The sequence below is a fragment of the Aspergillus fumigatus genome, chromosome 4, assembly GCF_000002655.1.
Source record: "Aspergillus fumigatus Af293 chromosome 4, whole genome shotgun sequence".
Taxonomy (NCBI): Eukaryota; Fungi; Ascomycota; class Eurotiomycetes; order Eurotiales; family Aspergillaceae; genus Aspergillus; species Aspergillus fumigatus.
Genome location: NC_007197.1, coordinates 812,593 through 833,873, shown reverse-complemented (window position 1 = coordinate 833,873; position 21,281 = coordinate 812,593). Strand labels below are relative to the sequence as shown.

At 52.1% G+C, this 21,281-nt stretch overlaps 8 protein-coding genes across 8 annotated transcripts; 5 read left to right on the top strand and 3 right to left on the bottom strand.

The window, feature by feature from the left end:
* Positions 1 to 834: 834 nt before the first annotated feature.
* AFUA_4G02990 (putative vesicle-mediated transport protein (Imh1)) lies at positions 835 to 3,840 on the top strand (the record flags this gene model as incomplete). Its single annotated transcript, XM_741392.1, has 1 exon — positions 835 to 3,840. One exon carries the CDS (start codon positions 835 to 837, stop codon positions 3,838 to 3,840), a length of 3,006 nt encoding a protein of 1,001 aa, XP_746485.1.
* Positions 3,841 to 4,198: 358 nt separating this feature from the next.
* AFUA_4G02980 (N-acetyltransferase family protein) lies at positions 4,199 to 4,822 on the top strand (the record flags this gene model as incomplete). Its single annotated transcript, XM_741391.1, has 1 exon — positions 4,199 to 4,822. The coding sequence occupies one exon, from the start codon at positions 4,199 to 4,201 to the stop codon at positions 4,820 to 4,822; it is 624 nt and encodes a 207-aa protein (XP_746484.1).
* A 404-nt stretch (positions 4,823 to 5,226) lies between these two features.
* On the top strand, positions 5,227 to 8,075 carry TMEM16 (anoctamin family protein). Its single transcript, XM_741390.2, has 5 exons — positions 5,227 to 5,408; positions 5,457 to 5,613; positions 5,676 to 5,964; positions 6,015 to 6,446; positions 6,495 to 8,075. The coding sequence occupies exons 1-5, from the start codon at positions 5,327 to 5,329 to the stop codon at positions 7,740 to 7,742; spliced, it is 2,208 nt and encodes a 735-aa protein (XP_746483.1). The 5' UTR covers positions 5,227 to 5,326; the 3' UTR covers positions 7,743 to 8,075.
* Positions 8,076 to 8,248: 173 nt separating this feature from the next.
* Positions 8,249 to 9,678, bottom strand: AFUA_4G02960 (putative UDP-sugar hydrolase). The gene is made up of 3 exons (XM_741389.2): positions 9,246 to 9,678; positions 8,887 to 9,201; positions 8,249 to 8,825 (listed from the first exon to the last, which is right to left on the bottom strand). Exons 1-3 carry the CDS (start codon positions 9,619 to 9,621, stop codon positions 8,326 to 8,328), a joined length of 1,191 nt encoding a protein of 396 aa, XP_746482.1. The 5' UTR covers positions 9,622 to 9,678; the 3' UTR covers positions 8,249 to 8,325.
* Positions 9,679 to 9,734: 56 nt separating this feature from the next.
* AFUA_4G02950 (putative nucleotidase) lies at positions 9,735 to 10,841 on the bottom strand (the record flags this gene model as incomplete). The annotated part of the gene is made up of 3 exons (XM_741388.2): positions 10,566 to 10,841; positions 9,976 to 10,165; positions 9,735 to 9,925 (listed from the first exon to the last, which is right to left on the bottom strand). The coding sequence occupies exons 1-3, from the start codon at positions 10,641 to 10,643 to the stop codon at positions 9,735 to 9,737; spliced, it is 459 nt and encodes a 152-aa protein (XP_746481.2). The 5' UTR covers positions 10,644 to 10,841.
* Positions 10,842 to 11,652: 811 nt separating this feature from the next.
* On the top strand, positions 11,653 to 14,263 carry AFUA_4G02940 (bZIP transcription factor; the record flags this gene model as incomplete). The annotated part of the gene is made up of 3 exons (XM_741387.1): positions 11,653 to 11,847; positions 13,473 to 13,697; positions 13,751 to 14,263. 3 exons carry the CDS (start codon positions 11,653 to 11,655, stop codon positions 14,261 to 14,263), a joined length of 933 nt encoding a protein of 310 aa, XP_746480.1.
* A 954-nt stretch (positions 14,264 to 15,217) lies between these two features.
* AFUA_4G02930 (putative RNA helicase/RNAse III) lies at positions 15,218 to 19,782 on the top strand (the record flags this gene model as incomplete). Its single annotated transcript, XM_741386.1, has 5 exons — positions 15,218 to 15,413; positions 15,643 to 15,870; positions 15,932 to 16,079; positions 16,138 to 17,220; positions 17,283 to 19,782. 5 exons carry the CDS (start codon positions 15,218 to 15,220, stop codon positions 19,780 to 19,782), a joined length of 4,155 nt encoding a protein of 1,384 aa, XP_746479.1.
* Positions 19,783 to 19,930: 148 nt separating this feature from the next.
* On the bottom strand, positions 19,931 to 21,268 carry AFUA_4G02920 (uncharacterized protein; the record flags this gene model as incomplete). The annotated part of the gene is made up of 3 exons (XM_741385.1): positions 19,931 to 20,879; positions 20,936 to 21,171; positions 21,245 to 21,268. 3 exons carry the CDS (start codon positions 21,266 to 21,268, stop codon positions 19,931 to 19,933), a joined length of 1,209 nt encoding a protein of 402 aa, XP_746478.1.
* Between the last annotated feature and the right edge of the window lie 13 nt (positions 21,269 to 21,281).

Genomic DNA, 21,281 nt, shown 5'->3' with positions numbered 1-21,281 from the left:
TGTATGGAAGTTCGCTGCTCCTTTTTCTGCCCTTCTTGGCTCACTCCGGAGATCTGGCCGCCCGTTACTCATTCGCTGGAGGCGTCTCAGGTGTCCCTTCATGGTCCCTCTCATTGTTCCTCTAAATCTTCTGCTTCATCTTCTAGTCTCCTTTTCTGATCTTCTTGATTTCTGTATCTCGTTCATCAATCTTGTCGTGGCCCTGGCTCGCGGGCCTTCCACGGTCATGTTTCAGGTACATTGTCTCCCGTCTATCAGTGTGTTTTGATCGATTATCGCGGAAGTATTCCTGAACTAACGTTGCAATCCCATTCAATCTACAGCGCATACGTGAGGCGATCGATTCGCGAATCGCAGAGGAACAGGCCCGCCAGAGAACCTCTCAAGATGTAATCTCCCGGTCCAACTCCGCTCGTCGCCCTGCCCGCAATCTGTCCCCGAGTCGACGACCTACCCGCCCCCGACGCAACACAGGCACTCCCGTCCGCACTCCTGATCCAAACGAGTTTGAGCCGGAGTTTGCTATCGGAGATGATTATGGGTCTAGCCGATCTGTTACTCCCAAGTTAGAGTCTGCAGGTGGATCCGAGCGGCCGTTGGGGAAGGACGCTGCGGAGGACAAACCATCTACAGATGAGCCGTCGGCTGGGAAAGAGGTGCCTACGACAGAGGGAAACCAGCTGTCGTCGGAGCTGCCTCCGGAGATCAGGGTCAAGTTACGCAGGCTGACCAAGTTGGAATCCCGGTATCAAGGTTCGACATACAGCCCGCGAATATGGCTGTGGTGTGGCTGCTGACTTTGTTTTGCACACAGAACTCCTCAAAGCGTATCGTATGGCCCATGCACGTGTCCTGTCGATCGAACCGTTTGAAGCCGCGCTACGTGAAAACACTCCTCTGACGTCGATTGCCGATCCGAAAGCTCTCACCGAGTATTTGAATCAGATTACATTGAAAGGGGACATGGTGATTGAGGAGCTCAAACGAGTCACTACGGAAAGGGACGACTACAAGAAGAAGCTGGAGGAAGCGCAGAAGTCGACAAAAGAGGCTTGTGATGCGGTCGCCGATCTCAAGAAGGACAAGACGCAAGGCGCCAAGGAGGAGAAAACCGCCAGTACTGAGGATACCGCCTCAAAGAAGGAATTACCAGCAAAAGAAGAAAGCGAGGAATTCTTTTCGTTCGATAATGAACTGCCCCGATTGGAGTCTGAGCTGAAGGAGAAACAAGAAGAGGTTGAAACTCTCAAGTCGCAGGTCGAGTCGCTCAAGCGTGATCTTGCCGTTGCTCGTGAGTCAACGGAGGGCATGGTGCAGAATCTCGAATCCGCAACTCGCGAGCTCGTGGAGTTGAGAGATATTAGAGACAAACAGGATTCGGAAATCAAGAAGCTGAAGGATACCAGGCAGGCTGAGGTTGACGACGTAAAAGCCAAGCTCGCGGAATCCGAGAATACCATTGCCAAGGCAGGCGAGGAGGCGGAGAAACTAAAGGCTGAGTTGAAGCAGAAGACCGAAGAAATTGAGAAGCTTCAGGACCAAGTCACGCAACAGAAGGACAATGACCAGCAAAAAGAGTTGCAGGAAAAGTTGGAAGAGGTCGCCAAGGAGAAAGATGCTAGTGAGAAAAAGTTGGGTGTCCTCCAAGGCCTCGTGGACAACCTGCGGTCTCAGCTGAAAGACACGGAAGTGGTGGTGTCGGATCTTAAGGCTGACATGAAAGGTAAAGTCGAAGAGCTTGGTAAGCTGCAGAACGTGGTTGATTATCTAAACAACAACCTGAAAGACAACGCCGAGTGGCAGCAAACGAGAGATCAAGCGGCGAGTGGACAGTCACCCGACTTTGACTCCCTTCGAAAGAGCCTGGCACCGTTACAACAAGAACCGGGGGGTGGCAACCTGGCTACAGAGCCAGAGCCTCCAGCAAATGGCGCGACCGGTGGCGCGGGCGCGAGTAAAAAGAAGAAGAACAAGAAGAAGAAGGGCGGAAAAGGCGGAGAAGATACGGCTAAGGCTACCGGTGCTGCTGTGGTCCAGGACAAGGAATCGCACGCAGCAGAGTCCGACCAAGCAGCTTCGGACCTGGCCGACCTCGAGCAAAAGATTCAGACGCTGACAAAGCAGCTGGGAGACAAGGAGGCAGCAATCGACCGTCTGAGCTCCAAGCTTAAAGGAGAGGAGGGCCTCAAAGAGGAAATCGAATCCTTACGCGACGATTTACTTCACCTTGGTCAAGATCATGTTGAAGCAAAGGACAAGATCAAGGAACTGAATGTAGAAAAGAAGGCGCTAGAGGAGACGGTCTCCAAGTTGGAAAAGGAATTAGCCGATATACGGACGAGCCATGCCTCCAAGAGCGCAGACTCAGAGAAGATGCACAGCGATCTGAAGGAGGACTACGAGAACCTCAAAGTCAAACTCACCAACCTTGAGACGGAGCTCTCTGCCGCTCAGCAACTGGCCGCTACCAGGTTCAAGGATCTGACGGAATTGCGGGAGACTTTGCAGAAATTACAACCAGAATTGAAGAGCCTGCGGGTAGAATCTTCAGAACTGAAGTCGACGAAGGAGGCCCTGGCGAGCAAGGAGTCTGAATTGAGGACACTGGAAGGTAAACATGAGGAGTTACGTGCCGAAGTGAAGACTCTCAAGTCCACAATTTCCGAGCGCGACGCCGAGGTGAAGACCCTCAACCAAAAGATCAGACAGGAGACAGACAGCCGTCTCAAGGCTGAGGAGAATCTGACCGTTGCTCAATCTGACTTGCGATACTCAGAAAGCAAAAAGCAGGAAGCCGTTGAGACAAAGGAGAAGATTGCAGCAGACTTATCCCGAGCGCAAGATGAGCTTAAGACCGCTCGGTCCCAACTGCGGGAGGTTGAAAACAAGGTCACTCAATTGAACAAGGAGCTTGATGGTCTGAGGGAGGAAATCCAGCTGAAGACCGCACAGCACGCCAGCGCGCAAAGTCTGATGAACAGTATGCGCGACCAGAGTGCCGAGCTAGCGTTGCAAATGAAGGAGGCCCGGGAACGTTGTGAGAGCTTGGAAGAAGAATTGGCTGATGCTCATCGCTTGCTCAGCGAGCGGACGCGCGAGGGTGAAACCATGCGACGCTTGCTCAGCGATATCGAGGGCCGTGCCGAGGCCAAGGTGCGCGATTTCAAGGAGCGGATGGAGGCCGCCATTGAAGAGCGCGATCGGGCAGAAGACGAGGCCAGCGCTCAGGGTCGGCGCCGGGCCCGAGAGCTAGAGGAGCTCAAAACCAAGGTTCGGGAAGCCGAGAAAGCACTGAGAACGGCGGAGGAGGACAAGGAAGAGCTCGAGCGATCCCAAAAGGACTGGAAGCGCAGACGGGATCAACTCGAGGAACAGTCGGAGCGCTCGGCGCAGGAGCTAAACGACATCCGCCAGGCCATGGCACGGTTACGTGATGCTTTAGATGAAAGCGAGAAGCAAGTCCGTGATCTGGAGAAAGAAAAGGCCGAGCTGCGTCGTTCAGTGGAAGAAACGAACAGCCGACTGGAGAAGCTTCGCAGATCCTACCGGATCTTGTCGGACGAAACTCGTGCAGTCCAGAATCCTCAGTCTTCGCGTTCATCGATTGACTCAGGAGCGAGAAAGGCAGTTGCATCTCCCGTGTCGAAGGACCGTAGCCCATCGACACGGAGAAGCGAAACGCCGACGGGAGCACCGATTGACTACATCTACTTGAAGAACGTGCTCCTCCAGTTCTTGGAACAAAAGGATAAGAACTACCAGAAGCAGCTGATCCCAGTCTTGGGTATGCTGCTTCATTTCGATCGGTCAGTAACCTATTTCTTTAACTACCCGAATTGATGCTGACATCCACGAACAGAACGGACGAGCAAAAGTGGATGGCTGCCATTACATCGCGATGATTAGCATGAGCCCGAGTCTGCTATCTCTAATTCTTTTGAGCGCGTTTATTATTTGACATTCATAGAGTACATAGTCTTGTCTTCCTTATTCCAGATTTGTAAAGTCCATAGATGTCATTGGCAGGGCGTGCCGTGTAGAACCGAAGGTGGGGTTCAGGGTCCGAGATTTTTATTCTTCGGTCACAAATTGGAGAATTTTCCTAACCTCTTCATTGCTGACTCTGCCTCAATTGCAAAGCTTTGCACAGTTAATTGACCATACGCGATACCTTCATTGAAGGACTCTTGATCTCACAATGTCCGGGGAAGCTACCATCAGACTGGCAACTCCCGAGGGCAAGTTCACCCCGCATTCCCTTCAATGCTTCTCCGCACGAGTCGGCCATCGCTGCGAGAAGGTCTCACGGCCCTTACTGACTCCATGCGAAATTGCAGATGTCCCTTACATCCTCCAATTCATCCGAGAGCTAGCCGACTACGAAAAGGCTCTCCATGAGGTCGAAGCCACCGAAGAATCCCTCCTGGCCACACTCTCCTTCCCCAATGACACCCCCAAGCGAGGCTCCGTCTACACAGCCCTCGTTATCCCCCCCGCCACAGCAGAAAACCCATCCCCCGTACCTGTTGGTATGGCCCTGTTCTTCTACAACTACTCGACATGGCGATCGGCTCCGGGAATCTACCTTGAGGACCTTTACGTGCAGCCCAGCGCCCGAGGCAAGGGATATGGGTTCAAGCTTTTGAAGTACTTGGCTGCAAAGGTGTTGGAGGTGAAGGGCCGCCGTCTAGAGTGGAGTGTCCTCAAGTGGAATGAGCCCAGCATCAAGTTTTACAAGCAGGTAGGGGCCCAGGCTATGGAGGAGTGGATGAAAATGATGGTTGAGGGGCCGGCCCTGAATAAGTTGGCGGAGGGACTGTAGGGGTGAAATGAGCTCGTGGTATGTTTTTCATTCGACTTGCGGAGCTCTGATAGCAGATGTTGGCTTGTCGAAGCTTGGTGTGTGTCGTAAAAAGGTAGATTGTACTTCGATAGTTGAGTGTGATACCCTTGGATCCTTGTGTTTAAGCCAGTGGTGTTCATTCGACAACTTGTATGTTCCCTCTTCCGCTTCCCTCACCGGTTAGCTTGGATAGAAAAAGTCAATAAAATCTGTGAAGGTATCTGCCCCGTAGTATTCCCATCTCTCCCCTGTTCTGATATCGATATTTGAATACTTGTTGACGCTATGTCCCTTTCAGTCACTTAGGGCTAACCCTAGGCTAGCAAGCTCGGGGATGTCGTCATCGCCAGTCGACCTGGTCAGAGCGCATTTATGTGGTGACGACAACTCCGGCTCGCTCCCCTTTCGCGTCAAGCGTCAAGCCAAAATAGCCTTACCCCACCATCCCTCATGCTACCCTAACATTGTTGAAGGTACTATACTATGGCTTTCAATCCGGCTCCCAAGGCCGTTCAGGAGAACCATCATGTCGACTATGTCATCCGCTTCAATTATGGGGATATTGGTAGGTCGCCCCGAGGTAGCAACTGGGCCGCGATCTGATTGTTTCTAGATACGCCTGAAGCAATAAAGAAATTCGAGGTTCTTCTTCTTGAGCTCTCCGAGGTAGGATTACAGACGGAAGTCCGACAGGGGGACGAGAACTCCCTGTTTGTTTTCGTGCGGGCCGCTAGCAAAAAGAAGCTGAAACGAGCGGTTTACCAGTCTCGGTACGTAGCATTATGCTTTCGAGAGTCACAGATGTCGTATGCTAACTGTTTGTGGTTTCAAGCGTTCGAGACTGGCTGTACGGCGTCCGGAATACCGAACCTGAGCCGGCGAGCTCTGCGAAGCCGCAGTCAGAAGCCGAGCGGCTCCTTGTTATCTACCATTTGATTACGGTCCCAAAGGCAGAGGGCGGTGCGGGCATCACCCCGCGGCATGGAGAGTGGAAGAATGTCGATGCGATCTTTCCGCTGCACGACGAGGAGACCAACAGGCAGTGCATGAGGGAGTGGAGCAAAAAGACATTCCTGTCAACGGAGGATTTGGATCGGATTCGCAATACCTTTGGAGAACATGTGAGCTTGGTGCTGATTTATAGGATACCATAAACTAACAGGGGCTACAGGTTGGCTTTTACTTTGCCTTCTTGCAGTCGTATTTTCGGTTCTTGATGTTCCCTGCGGCATTCGGGTTTTCGTGTTGGCTGCTATTGGGCTCATTCTCCATCATCTACACCGTGGTCAATTGTCTCTGGTGCATCGTCTTTATTGAATATTGGAAGCGTCAGGAGGAGGACCTCAGCTGTCGGTGGCAGACCAAGGGCGTGTCTGCGGTTCACGAAAAGAGAGCAGAGTTCAAACCCGAGAAGGAAATTCGTGATGAAAGTACCGGCGAGGTTCGAGGAGTCTTCCCCGCTACAAAGCGGATGTATCGACAGCTCCTCCAAGTCCCATTCGCATTGCTTGCAGCCGTCGCCCTAGGTGCCATCATTGCCACCTGCTTTGCGATTGAGATTTTTATTTCCGAGGTCTACAACGGTCCGCTCAAGGGGTATCTGGTAAGTGTCGCTCCAAGCATTTTGCAAAATTCATAGTTAATGATCCAGGTGTTTATCCCTACCATCTTGGTATCGGCGCTTATACCGACAATGAGTGCGGTATTGCTGACTGTTGCGACCAAATTGAATGACTACGAGAACTACGAGACTCAGGATGCCTACAAGGTGGCATTGACACAAAAAATCTTTGTGGTCAACTTTATCACCTCATACCTCCCTATCATCTTGACAGCTTTCGTCTATGTACCATTCGCCAGTCGTATCGTGCCTTATCTCGATGTATTCCACCTTACTGTTCGGCCGTTCGTGTCCAAAGAGCATGCAATCAAGGCACGAACCGAATTCAGCATTAATCCGGATCGGCTACGAAAGCAGGTCATCTACTTTACCGTTACTGCCCAGATTGTCGGTTTTGCGCTTGAAACCATCGTTCCGTTTGTCAAGCAACGGGTATTCCGCGAATATAAGGAATACACCAAGAAACAACATGCAAAAGCAGAGCCAGGAAACGGTGCGGGAGAGAAGAAGACCGTCTCCCTCGGCGACGACGAAGATGAGGCCAGATTCCTCACTCGTGTTCGTAATGAAGCTGAGTTGGAGGACTATGATGTCACCGATGATCTGCGGGAAATGTGTATCCAGTTTGGATATCTGGCTCTGTTCTCACCCGTGTGGCCACTTGTTCCCGTCTCCTTCTTGATCAACAACTGGGTCGAGCTGCGGTCTGATTTCTTCAAGATCTGCGTCGAGTGCAAGAGACCCTGGCCTCAGCGTGCGGATACCATTGGACCATGGCTGGACAGCCTCGGATTCTTGTCCTGGGTGGGAAGTATCACCAGCTCAGCCCTTGTCTATATGTTCAGTAACGGGCATGAGGGCCCTAATGGCGAGCCAACAACAATCCGGTGCTGGGCGTTGTTACTGACAATTTTCTTCTCCGAGCATCTCTACCTGATCGTGCGCTACGCCGTACGAAGTGCCCTGGCTAAGCTGGAGCCTCCGAACACACGTCGCGAACGGATAGAGCGCTTCATGATGCGGAAGAGATACCTCGACACTGTGCTCAGTGCAGAGAGCGACGACGATGCCGATGAGGTCAAGGGTGTCGTATCTTCCATCCCACCTTCCGAGATCACTCGCGAGTCCTTGGAACAGGACGCTAGAGACTGGTCCAAGCAGGGGACTGATCCAACCGAGCGCTTCTGGATGAGACAGAGAGGCTGGAAGGAGTCTGCCGAGGTTGGTTTGAGCCTCATCACAAAGGCCAAGGGCGACGAAACCAAGAAGCAGCAGTAGATTGGGCTTGCAAATCTAGTTTTCTCCAATTGATTATACCCCATGCAGGAGTACTCTGGCAATTTATTGCAGCTCAGCAGCTTCCTCAGAGCGGCTGGTTCAGTGCCGATAAGCATGCTTTACCCCAATTTCTTACTCCAGACGTCTGTTCATGTATCATAAAGATTGCTGTTATCCTTCAGCTGCTGGAGCTAAGGCCAGAAACGGTCAAATATATGTGAAAAATAACCGAAGCAGGACAAACAGCAATGTAGATAAAACATCAAATGGTTATGGCACATATTTTCATTCGTTTCCTATTCAGTCTTTTTCTAAGTGGGGGCTTTTGCAGAGTCATAGAGAACGTCTTAGATAATGAAACAGAAGTAGCGGCAGGTATTGTTGGATTTTATAGCTCTGTAAGCCTACCCTGAGCCTGTGTGCCTAGACGGAAAGAAAATAACTAAGTTGATGGTAGTGAGTCATCAAAAGAGATTGAAAGTCTGATCAACACCGAAACAACAATAAATGTCCGTCTCGAGACTACCTTACTGTTTTCTGTTTCTATAGATGAATGATAAACTAAAGGCGAATGCTATCTGAGCTAAGTCACGAACTGAATCTTCGCCTCAACTGTTGGGCTCACAATGGGCAGACTGTCCAGCCCATGTCTCCCACAAATGATAGCCCTCCGAGCTCTATCTATGCCAGTGGTATTGCCATCATTCAAGCCTTCCTTATCATACCCAAAGATCCGCAGGAGTAGTCCAGTATCCGTCACAGCCGTCTCCTTGTCGACAAGTGTCTCTAGGCTCTGGAAGCAGGTATATCCGTCAAAACCCGCCGCGATAAAGGACGACATGACAACGCTGTATAACTGCGACGGGATGATGCGCTTCGGTGGCGCGAACGATGATTGCACGAGAGACAGCTGTAGGATCCTGTGGCCCTCTTGTTGCTGCCAGTCCGCGACGACGTGTAGCCCAGAGCATTGCATGAATCGTCCGTCAACATGGAGGTCCGAGACGGAGTTTTCGAGGGCCTCGTGGAGGGCGCGTCCGCTGACTCGTTTGACAACCACCGGGTTCTCGAAGGGGCAGATTTCTAGAAGGTTAGATTTTACTTCATGACAGAGTTAGCGGTTGACGACAGGGTCGGGACTAACCGATGATGTCCTTGACATGGAGCGGTGATGACGATGGGTCGATGATCCGATCACATCTGATTGAGCCGCTATTGACGAGTGCAATATCAGCGCCGTAGTAGGCACGATAGGCGTCTGCAAGCATGTTGCCTAGATTCGTCTCTGAGCTGCGAATCACACTGCAGCGGCCGTCGAGCGGTGTCGTCGTGTGAACGAGTGGCTCCTGCACCACACTGCCGACGCGCTGCTGGATCTCAGCTGCCATTTTGCGAATACGGGGGCAGACTGAGAGTGAGCTGCATTCTGAGCTCTGTGCGATGTCGACGTATTGCTTGACTGGAGCTTGTTAGATTGGCAGGCTTGTCGGCTGTGGTACTTACGTTTGACGGTCTCTATTGTGGCTCTTCCGTCTGGAAGTCTCCTTGCCATTAAGCGGAGAATGGATAAGCCTCGCCAGTTTGTCCCGCTTTTGACGATGCGAATGTCTCCGGCCACTTGGTCGACTACGCCATTGGACACAATGTCCTCGTTCCTCGTACCCTGTTGGATTATCTCAGAGTCCTCTTCGGTGTCCCCGTGGAAGCGATGCAGGACCTCGTGATCGTGACCCCCGAGAATCAGATCGACTTTGGCAATCCCGTGTGCGGCATTATTTGCTATTCTGATATCCTCCGCAAGCCGCGAGTGAGAGATCGCGATCACAAAGTCACAACCTTCATTAAGACGCAGGTGTCTCGCAAGCTCCTGAGCGACCATGGCGGGATCCTTGATGTACAACGGGGGTAAGTTTTGACAATTTGACGGCCAATCTCTAAGCAGGCATCTTAATCAGTGATCCAAGCAGAGAAACACTGTGCAGAGCTCCTTGCTTACGTCCCGGCCAAGCCAATAAATCCGACCTTGTACCCCTGTACTGTCCTGGTGATATACCGCCCACCACAGGCAAGAGGCTCCCTCGAGATATCGCCATTCTCAGTCACTCTAGTTACGTTGGATAAAACCCAGGGGAAGTGCACTTTGCGTGACAGTTCCACGAGTCTGGTTTCCCCGAAATCGAAGTCTGAACATGTCAGTCTGCTTGCGAACAATCACGTCATGAACATCCCAGACCATGGTTCCCGTAACAGGCTACATCGACGTTGAGGTGGTTCAAGAACGGAACCATGTGCTCTCCTTTTAGGAGGGACGCCTCCAAGGAAGGCGAGAAGCTATCGCCGCTGAAGACTACTAGTGGCTTGGGCTCAAACGACTTGACCAAGCCGGCGAAACGGGATATGAGCTCGACATTGTGGACATGGTACTACTACTTTAGCAAGATTCTATAAATGGAGACTGTATGCGGACGTACGACATCGTTGAAATGCAGGATGCATATCTCAGTTTCCATGCTGCAATTCCAGTCCCTTGAGCCCAAGGACAGACACGATCATAAGAATGTACCAGAGAGGACAAGTGCAACAAGACTATAAGAGTCAGTCTGTATGCCAACACTAGACTTATTTCGGACGCCGATGCTGGAAACAACAAACGACCAATCAGCTCCGTGATTTTGTGGAAGACGATGGGTCCTTTTTGATGTGTCTGAGTCTGTTGGGTTCTCATGATTGCTTAACTGCGCAAGGGCACAGAGGAGAGCTGTCTTCATCATCGAAGGCCGGAAAAGTGATCAATATATACCACCGGCGTGACTTTGGATAAACATGACGAGCCGGAACTTTCTCCTGATGCAAGATGAGAGATACAAAATCCATCATGTCCATGCATGCCATGAATGCCATGAATGCCAACCCTGGCGAGGCTTCGATGCACTCTCATAACAATCAACACCAGTATTAGCCTGCAAGCTAAGCATTGTTCTTGTGTCTATCCGTTAGGGAGAGTGTTGAGGAAGGACGGCTCCCACTGATTCTCTCCGGCTTACGACAGGGCCCACCGTTACTACTGCTTGTGTGTCTGTCCTGTGTGCATTGCACCGCTCAAGAATTCGATTGCAGTCTGATTTACAGCCATTCTAATCCGCAGAAGGCTGAGCCCTGCTGTTCGTGCTCGTCCACAACTTTGCATGGGTTGGAAATGATCGTGTGGCTGGTGGTTGTTTCAGAGGAGCGTCCTTTTACGCCCCTAAAATATTTCCGTTTCGGTTGCCTGCATGGGGTTTTGGTTTGGTTTTGGTTGAGTCCTTCTAATGAGATAGAATACTACCATTAACTAAAAGGGTGTCCGGGCGATTCCTATCAGTCTACGGTCTCTAATTATTTCAACAGAATCCAATCTTCCCAGCTGTCAACACGTCAAAGGGCCTAACCAGACAATCCCGCTCCACCAAAGCATCTAATCGGCTGCATTAAAGACTTGCGCAAAGTGTCAATTCACGGATGGCCCTCAAACATGGCAGCCTGAGACTATATAAGGTGCTGTCAAATTGCATAGGAGTTGCATCCGCGCTTACCGGGCATTCAAATGCCGGTTAATCCTCAAAAACGTTTACTCAACTGCGGAATCTCCAGAACCATAAGCGGACATCCTATGGATGGGGATCCCGGAAAAGAAGATGCAAGAATTGCACGAATTCCAAATCACGATGCGGACGGGAAAGACCATCCATCACTCGACTACATCGCTAGGCCGGAGAGGGAGGCTATCATTGCAGCTGGTGATGTAACAAAAAGATTATACACTACTTCGTGATATACAGGAATCTGCAGTCACCACTACGAACCCAAAACTTGTCTCTTTATGACTGAATCTGGCCCAGCTATGCCATTGCCGATCCGTCCACCAAGTCCTATGGCCAGCACTCCCCGGACCGAGCTCGTCAATCCAAACCCCCAAACCGAGTCCATCAACGTGCTGAAAAGGATCAGTTGCCAGCCCTGCTGTGGTTGCGGATACATTTCAAAGGTTGCAGGTGCTGCGGAACTTACTGGCAAATGGGCTGGACATACAAGTGCTTCGGACGCACCAAAAAGCAACCAGATTGATGTTAATGGCCAAGATGAGTTTATTGACCTCCTGCGGAGGGCATGTCCACGATTAACCAAAGTGTCTCCAATACTCACCCAGCTGTGGGCTGGACCGGTCAATCAGCCCTACTATCATCATGGACTCATACCAGCTCTTGCAGAGGCTGCGAGATCTTATTACAAAACGAGTTTGATATGCAACTCCTACAGTTAACTCCGAGCCCCGTGCTCTAGGAGAAATGGCGCAAGATACAAAAGTATGAAAGGCTAAAAATCTCCCCTCAGGCTTTCGGAGACTCCATTATTCTGCGAATAAAAAGCGGACATACAATATCAGTTTCGCCACTACTGCAGGATTCCGCTGCTGAGGGCCTCCTTCTTACGCGAGCCTGCTGGCGACCGCTTCGCAAGAACTGGGGCCGCAGTCGATTGGTGACGATGGTGTGGCCGCGGCATTGTGTCATGAGTCAGCGGATCCGTGGAAGTTGTTGCCTTACCGTATTTTTACTGTAATCTTGCCACGATTCCCAATTCTACCTACCTACCGAACCTACTCCGTACCCTTACAGGTTGGGTCAAGGCCAGCACAATGAGCCAACGTGTTAAGAAAAGAGATTGCAGGAAATAGTGTATACATAGTGGCTCTGTACAATCAACAGATACAAAACACCTTTGTCAAGAGATTTCGAAAGACTCGGCTGTCTGCCTCGATCTAACAGTGCAAATGTAACAGCATTACTCACACAGAAGCATAGCTTAGTAATACGCGTTTGATCGCCGGCAGTCCCGAAAGGCCTGTCAACCCTCTCCCAACGTCATTTTTTTTGCTTTAAGTAATCTCTTTCCTTCCCTCCTTTCGTGCTTACGAGATCATCTTTCTGCGAAGTTGCAGAGTCATCGAAATTCACCAATCAGGCTGATTTATCTGCTTGCTCCCACAGCAAAGACATCTGCTTACCTCAGCAGCTTCTCTTGCCCATTCTTCCTCATCATCCAACTCCCATCTTGCGTGAGGAGGGACTGTGCCGTAGAGGCAGATCTACTTCTTTTGCCCTTCTCTTGAAGTAGCTCGAATTGATTGCGACCTGTGTGTTTCGTGGGGCGCGTCTTTGTTGTCTTTCATAATGCAACCCGCATTAGCACCTCATCCTTCTGCTCAGGTAAGCAGCTTCTTGTCGCGGTTTGTCATCAGATCGTCTTCCCCAATTTCCCCAGATCCCAAATCCCCTCGGCTGCTGTGTCATCCAGTGGGACTTGATATCCTTCCTTCATCGTCGTCGCCGTGATTTCCACGGTCGCCGGTCTCGATGACGCGATGGCGATCGGGCTCCCTGCTTCCTCTATGGATTTTCGAGTCTTCTGCCGGTCGCCTCAACAGCTCGCTTTCAACCACTTCTTCTGTGCATTCGCTGAAAACTTGATGCTAATGCTGCTGACGTTGTAGGACCATGCCGATCAGGGTAAGTGACTCTTCATGTTGTACCAGTTGAAAATACAGCACAACGCACGCGTTCCTGCGCATGCTGTGCATTACACCCGCCAAACACCTTTCACAATCGTCGCCTTGCGTCTGCTAACATCAAGTCTCTAGTGCTCCATGATCAGCTTCTAGCTGCTCAACATCAGCATCTGACGCATCCTCAGCAAGCTCGACCCCAACCTCCTGCACCGCAGCCTCCGCACATGCAGCCCAACACGCCGGCTCGCGATCAGAATAACATCGATCCTGCCATTTCAGGCGCTACCATGCTAACCGGCCCACCGCAAACTCCCACCCAGCCTGATGTAACTGGCCAGGAGACCCCGAAAACCTACGGCAAACGGCCGTTATCCACCTCGAAACGCGCCGCACAGAACCGTGCCGCGCAGGTACGTGCGCTCCGGAAAACTGTTTACAAGATTTGTGACTAACTTGCGTGTAGCGGGCGTTCCGTCAGCGGAAGGAAGCGCATATCCGGGAGTTGGAAGGCAAGGTGAAGGCATACGAGAGCATGGGCGAAGCGATCAAAGCTCTGCAGGCGGAAAACTACCAGCTCCGGGAGTACATCATCAACCTGCAGTCTCGCTTGTTGGATTCTCAAGGCGAGGTTCCGGAGCTACCTGGCAACATCGACCTGAGTCAACCGCGGAGCGAAATTCCTGTGCCTCCTATTCCAAACTCGGGGACGGCCACTACTACTGCCCCTCCTCCAACTGCACCCCAGCAACCCCAACCTTCTCACGCTCAAGCCCCCACATCGAATGACGATATGAACTCCCTGAACCGCATAGCTGTTGCCGGGCTTGGAATGCGCAAACCTCCTACCGAAGAGGCAAATTATCTCGGCAACAATTTTCAGGCACAGGCAAGGCGCGTCCGTCCTGACGAAGGACAACCCGAAGCTTCGGAACTGCCCAAGCAGGAACAAACGCATGGCCTCCCACTCATATCATAGGTCTTTCTCAATCTCCTCTTGTTAACATCATTCTTGTTCTGCTGCAATATTAGTGATCTCTTCTATTACTGGCCAAAGGCCTCCGCTTTTGTCTGCCTGAAAGCCAGTTCTGCGATATTTTGCCTTGCTTGTCTCCGGTGTATGGCGCGATTCTAGTGGATCTATAGTATTTCTGGCCCCTTTTTTTTGCGGCGGAGTTCTGTATTCTTGCTTTAGACTGGAACCGGAGGGGTTGGGAGGGTCGATATTGTCTGTATGGTTTTGTGTTTCAATCTGATTCTATAATGCATGTGTTTTCAGTGCTTTTGTATGCTCGCTGCTCCTTTTCCTATCACTGGATGCCACCTCTCCTTTGCCGACATCGGCGGCAAGGTACACAATCCAGAAGTCAAGAGGCGGATCCTGCGCAAGGAAGTACGGCGATTTGATGTAATTGGTCTCATCTCTCGTCCAGTTCTTCTGGAGACGGCCCGGAAGCTTCGTGTGGTGGTACATCCATCATGTCGGGTTATTGTCTTGGGACTGCGGATGCTCCCGAGATCCACCCGAGATACAGAGTGTATACATACATGTCTGTCCCGTTTAATTGATTGTGACTATGACAGAAATGCCTTTCACTGGCTCCGCTGGACTTGGTCATTGAGACCTTGCTGTGGTCCCATAACGTAGTGAACATACTCTTCACGCGCTTCGTCGATGATATCGTAATACTGTGCTAACATTATCAACAAGGCTGCAGAGCTGCCTTAATCTGGTGTCCGCTCATCAACCCCACCACACCCCCTGTCCCTCCCCCGCAACTCGGCGTTTAGATCAAGCAGCATTACCTTCATGGAGCCGCCATGCCTTCAGGAGCATCTCGGATTCATTTATGATTTCCTTTGCAAATTGGCGGGAGAATGAGGACTTTCCTCTGCTGGTCTGCCTTACTCGGGTTGTCACATTTTCTTCACAATGGCCTCCACTGTTTCTACATGCCAAGATGCCTCTCCATACCAGCCACGGAACTATCAGCTTGAGATGCTGGAGGCTAGCATGAAAGAGAATATTATTGTGGCAGTATGTTCCCTCAATTCCTACGTTAAGCTTCAGAATGGCAATGATAACGACCCTTTAGATGGATACAGGGAGCGGCAAAACGCATATGTATGTCTGTCTGCGTGGTCCTTTGCCAGACTGTCATTGCTTCTTGCCCTTAGTGCAGTACCGGCCCTTATTTTGACAGACAGCTGTAGAGCAGTACTACGAATCAAAGCAGAGCTGGACATTTGCTCTCCGGACAAGGTATATCCTCAGTGATTCTGAGCACTGGGGCATTTTCCACTTCAAATTGTGCTAATCATTCCCTCCCAAGGTCGTCTGGTTCTTGGCCCCGACAGTCGCCTTGTGTATACAACAGCATGAAGTTATCGCGTCCAATTTGCCAGCAGTGAGAACGCGGACACTCACTGGGCTCGACAAAGTTGAGTTATGGACCGATCAATCCATCTGGGACGCTGTTCTGAATGGCTACCGAGTCATTGTATCGACGCACGCGGTCCTTGCGGATGCCCTTAGCCATGGCTTCGTGAAAATGTCTCAGTTGGCGCTGCTCATCTTTGATGAAGGTAAGTCTACATCCTGCCCTCGACTTATGGAAAGAATTTTGTTGATAGAGAAGAACTGTAGCGCACCACTGCACGCGACGGCATGCCGCAAACAAGATCATGCAGGACTTTTATCATCCGACTTTAACGAAATCTGGCCCCGCTGCTGTCCCTCGTATTATGGGGCTAACAGCCAGTCCGGTGGTCAGATCGAATCACCAGGAGCTCTTGTCAGTACTCTAAGTTTTTTACGATCTCCCTGCTTGAACTTGCTGACTCGCCATCCAGGATGGTCGAATCCAACCTTGATGCGGTATGCAGAACACCGCGCTTGCACCGACAAGAACTCCTGAAATTCACCCATAGACCGCACTTGCAGCAGATTTGGTACACACCGACTGATCCTGCGGGGTTCAGGAGCGCAAGTCTGACTTTGGGGGCACTTTACCACGCCTGGGAAAACTTGGATATCGGGGATGACCCTTATATACAGCGGCTCAGAAAAAGTCCCCTTGACGACAGAGCTCTGAAAAAAGCCCTTTTAACGGGCAAAACGTATTGTCGGGAGCAGTTGAGAAGATTCGTCGATCGAAGTCGCCATATCTTCGAAGAGCTCGGAGAATGGGCTGCCGAGTACTACATCTACGCGTCCATCAAGCAGCTCAGGGATCGCGTCCGCGACTCGTATATGAGCGGTGACTGGGACGAAGCCGAGAAAGCGTACCTAGTAGACTTTCTCTCCAAAATACCGACTTCAGATATTCATTTTGCGTTGAACGATCCGGATGGTTTTCGCATCTCCCCGAAGTTTGAATCTCTCCTCAACTTCCTGGACTCATCGGATCAGCGGGAGTTCTCGGGGCTGATCTTTGTCAAACAGAGGGTAACAGTCAGCGCAATGACTAGCCTTCTTTCCGTGCATCCTTACACGCGCGAACGGTTCAGATGTGCTGCCTACGTTGGCTGGTCCAACAGCAGCGCCAGCAAGGACATCCTTGGTGATCTTTTGAACATGCAGTTACAGCGCGATACACTGGACGATTTCCGCAGCGGTCGCAAGAACCTTATCATAGCCACAGACGTCCTCGAAGAAGGTATTGATCTTAGTGCCTGTAGCGTCGTCGTGTGCTATGACAAACCACCCAACCTCAAGTCCTTCATCCAGCGCCGGGGGCGGGCAAGGCGGAAGCAGTCGACCTTCGCAATCATGTTCCCAACAGACGACACTTCTGCTGATGTTTCCAGGTGGCAAGATCTCGAACAGGCCATGATAGAGGCCTATCAGGATGACGAACGACAGCTGCAAAGTGTTTCTGCATTGGAGAGTCTGGATGAGGAAGTTATGGAGCGACTTACAGGGGATTCTACGAGGTACGATTCCTTTCACTTTCCCAAGTTTCTTGGATCTCCCTAGTAACGGCCTGTATCATCAGCGCCGTCCTCACAGCTGACATGGCCATGGCACACCTGCACCACTTCTGCGCCGTATTGCCGCCTCAACCTTACGTGGACATGCGGCCCGTGTTCTCGTTCGAGACGAACGAGGACGGGCTTCTAAAGGGGACAGTCATCCTGCCCAGTTGCGTGCACCCGAAGGTTCGGCGCACTGAGGGTAGACGATGGTGGCGCACAGAGAGAGCAGCGATGAAAGAGACTGCCTTCCAGGCTTATAAAAGTCTGTACGAGTTTGGCCTCGTCAACGATCACCTCCTGCCGTTGACGAAAAAGCCAGAACTCAAGACGCATGACTTGGGATCTATGCCCTCGATATTGGAGACTTCAGAACAATATGATCCGTGGATTGAATGGGCCTACTCATGGTCGTCGCCTGATATCCATCAAAGTCGGATCGTGGTGAAAATGAACGAAGGGCGAGGCGATGAGCTGTGTATGCGGTTGATAGGACCTGAGTACTTGCCACCCCTCTCGCCGATGACTCTGTTTTGGAACAGTTCGACCACATTTACTGTGACCTTTAAAGCAGCAGAGCGGGTACCACTCGTGCCCTTGAGCAGTGTCGAAGACATGAGGGCGATCACAGCACTCTATCTCAAGGCGACCAGCTCTCGTGTCTGCAGCGCTGAGAGAGATTTCATGGCACTGTTCGCACCTGATCTGCATCACACAGAGCTGAAGGGGTGGCTGGATACATACGAGGGAAGCGACCCGGCCATGGAAGTCTACTCGCGTGGCCACAACCCACTGCTCATGGGCGTGGTTCGAGATCATTCGCGTTACGGAGAACCATTTTTGTTCCGGAAATGGCTTGTCTCTCACCAGAACCCGTCATGTTCGATTGTGGAGTTGGAATGTGCTCCCTTTCCGCATAGACGCAATTTCCTGCGTCGTCAGACGCTGGCTAATAGCCAGGTGGATGTCGATGAAGCAATCCCCGACTCTGCAGCCAAGAACCCCATTGTCGCTGCAGAGGCGTGCACCATCGATAGGCTTCCATTCACAATGGCTATATTCGGCCTGTTCATCTCCGCCATTGTCGAGCAATTGGAGATTGAATTGATCGCAACCCGACTCAGAGACACGATCCTCAGAGATGTCAGCTTCAAGAGCACTGATCACATCATTACCGCAATCAGTACCCCTTTGGCTCACAGACTGACCAATTACCAGCGGTACGAGTTCCTAGGCGACTCGATCCTCAAATTCTCTGTTTCCTGCCAGTTGTTCTTTCAGCACCCGAACTGGCACGAAGGTTATCTATCTGAGGGGCGGGACATGATCGTGCAGAATCCTCGCCTTGCCAAAGCCGCGCTGGACACCGGCCTGGACGCCTACATCGTCACCAAGAGGCTTGCGTCGCGGAAATGGTCTGCCCCGTTGATCTCGGAAAAGCTAGGGCGGGTGCCGGCCAAGCGTCAAATGTCGACGAAAGTGCTGGCAGACGTGGTAGAGGCGCTGATCGGAGCCGCATACGTGGACGGCGGCCACTCAACCGCACAGGCATGCATCCGCCGATTTTTGCCCGAGATTAACCTCCACGCGGTGGACACTCGAACCGCAGCCCGGAGTGTGGCTCCCGAGAGCGCCCGGCATATGATGAACGATCGACTGAAAGACCACATCGGCTACACATTCGAGGATGAGTCCCTCCTCGTCGAGGCCCTCACCCACCCCTCCTGCGACTACGATTCGACAACCCAGTCCTACCAGCGTCTCGAATACCTCGGCGACGCAGTCCTCGACATGGTCATCGTCTCCGCGATCTTCAACCACCGCATCCAGCGCCCGCAAGGTGACATGACCAAGATCAAGCATGCCGTTGTAAACGCGAATCTCCTCGCCTTCCTCTGCATGGAATTCGCCATCTCCGAGGAGAAACTTGACGTCGCACAGACATCCAAGGACTCCTTCGCCGTGACTTCCTCCCAGGAATCCGTCGAGCTCTGGCGCTTCATGCGCTACCGCGGTCAGGGTCTCAAAGCCGCCCGCGACGCCTCGCTCGCCCGCCACCGCGCCCTGCGAGACGAAATCGCGTCGTCCCTGCTGCAGGCCCCGCATTACCCCTGGCACGCCCTCTCCCGGCTCAACGCGGACAAGTTCTTCTCGGATATCATCGAGAGCGTCCTCGGCGCCATCTTCGTCGACTCAGGGGGTAACCTTGCGCCGTGCGAGGTCTTCGTCGAGCAGATCGGGCTGATGGCCTACCTGCGTCGAATACTGGACCATGGGATTGACGTTAGGCATCCGAGGAGCGTGGTGCAGCAGTTGGCTAAGACAAATATCCAGTTTGTGTTGCAGCGGGTTCCGACCGAGGAGGGAGGCGCGAGCTATCAGTGCTCAGTTCAGATGGAGCAGGCGGAGCTGTTTGTAGTGACGGGGTGCTTGACAGCTGAAGAGGCGGAGGTGACCGCTGCCGTTGAGGCGATTAAATTCCTGACACGGGATGAGGGGTCTACACCATTGAACAAGAGCTGAAAGTCCCAGTACTTCCGAGATTTCGCGGAGATTCTGACATGAAAACGCCATATGAATGAATGCCATTTGACGACGGTGACGCCCAAAGGATACCCTATGCTATAATGACCGTAGATATAAATATAGCTGGAAAATACAAATGACCCGCTCATCCTTTCCTGGTCCCCTTCCGCCGTCCGCGACCTGATTTGCTGTTACCACTGGCCTCCGGAGTCTCCTGCTCCTGCGGCTGCTGATCAGCTTCATTCTGAGACTCCTCCCCTGAACTCCGTGCTTCAACCTGCTCATCCTCGCTCGTTGCGACCATAACCGCCTCGTCCGTTGCGTCACCTGCCGAGTGCGAATCCGAGTCCGGCTTCGCGACCGATTCCCACGCTCCGTCGGCTGAACGAGCCTGATCTCGCATCCCTGCGAGCATCTTCTTCGCCTCGCTCTCTTCCCCATTCCATGCCCCGCAGCTGCCACACCGCCAGCGGCCCAGCTCTTCCAGAGTCTTGACGCCCGGCGGGGCTTGCCCGTTGACGAGTCGGCAGGTGGCGCATATCAACGCCATCCGGTTCTTTGGTTGTGTCTCGTCCTCGCCGAGTAGGATGTCTAGCAAACGGTCGTACCAGTGAGAGTGCTCGACATACTGCGGGGCGCTTGGAAACGCGTTGGGTGCAAATCCGGGCTCGTCAAGTGCAGGAGGGACTGGTGGGTGTGAGTTCTGCAGTTGTGGCTGTTCTTGGATGAGGTATGATGGCGGAGACTGAGGCTGGCCGGGCGAAGACACTGGCGATTGAGCCGGAGTTGGTCGTCGGATGTTGGCGGTCGGTGGGGGAGGAAGCCCGGTTCTCATGACGGGTTGTTGCGGGGTAGAAGGCTGCTTGCGTTTGGCGTCCGTCTTGCGTTTCTCGTCACCACCCTTGGGACGCGAGGGCTTGGGTGACTCCGCGCCATACTTTTCCAGCAGCTGTTGAGTCGAGTTATATTTTGTTGCGACCTTGAGCTTCTCGATGGTCTCGTCCCGCTGTTTCTGTAGATCTTCGAGGTGTCGCTGGGTCTTGTTGATACGGTAGTCGAAGAACTTGCTAGCTACGGCTCGGACAACGTAGATCCTGTTCCAGTCAGACGTGATACAAGGACTCGAGGTGATCTTGGGACATTTTCGTACAGGACTGGGCCCCCAATGATGGCAGCGTATTCCGTCATGCCCCAATTCTGCCAGCCGAGAACGAGAGCTAGGATAATCGAGTAGAGGAGGTATGCGAAAGTGGTGTAAAGAGTCCAGAGAGCCTTGAATCGACGGGCATGCTGGCGGTGAAGGTCCAGTTGGCTCGTTGTCTGTGTTATCTTTGTGGAGAGGGCTGAGAGGGCCTTTTCAAAGAACGCTGGAGAATTGTCTTCGCCCTGCAATCGTGCAATAGACCTCAGGACTCTGTCACGCGCATTCAAGGAGGAGGAGGAGACATGGGTAGCTTACCTTCCACGGCCACAGAGACACCATGACTCGTGGTTCC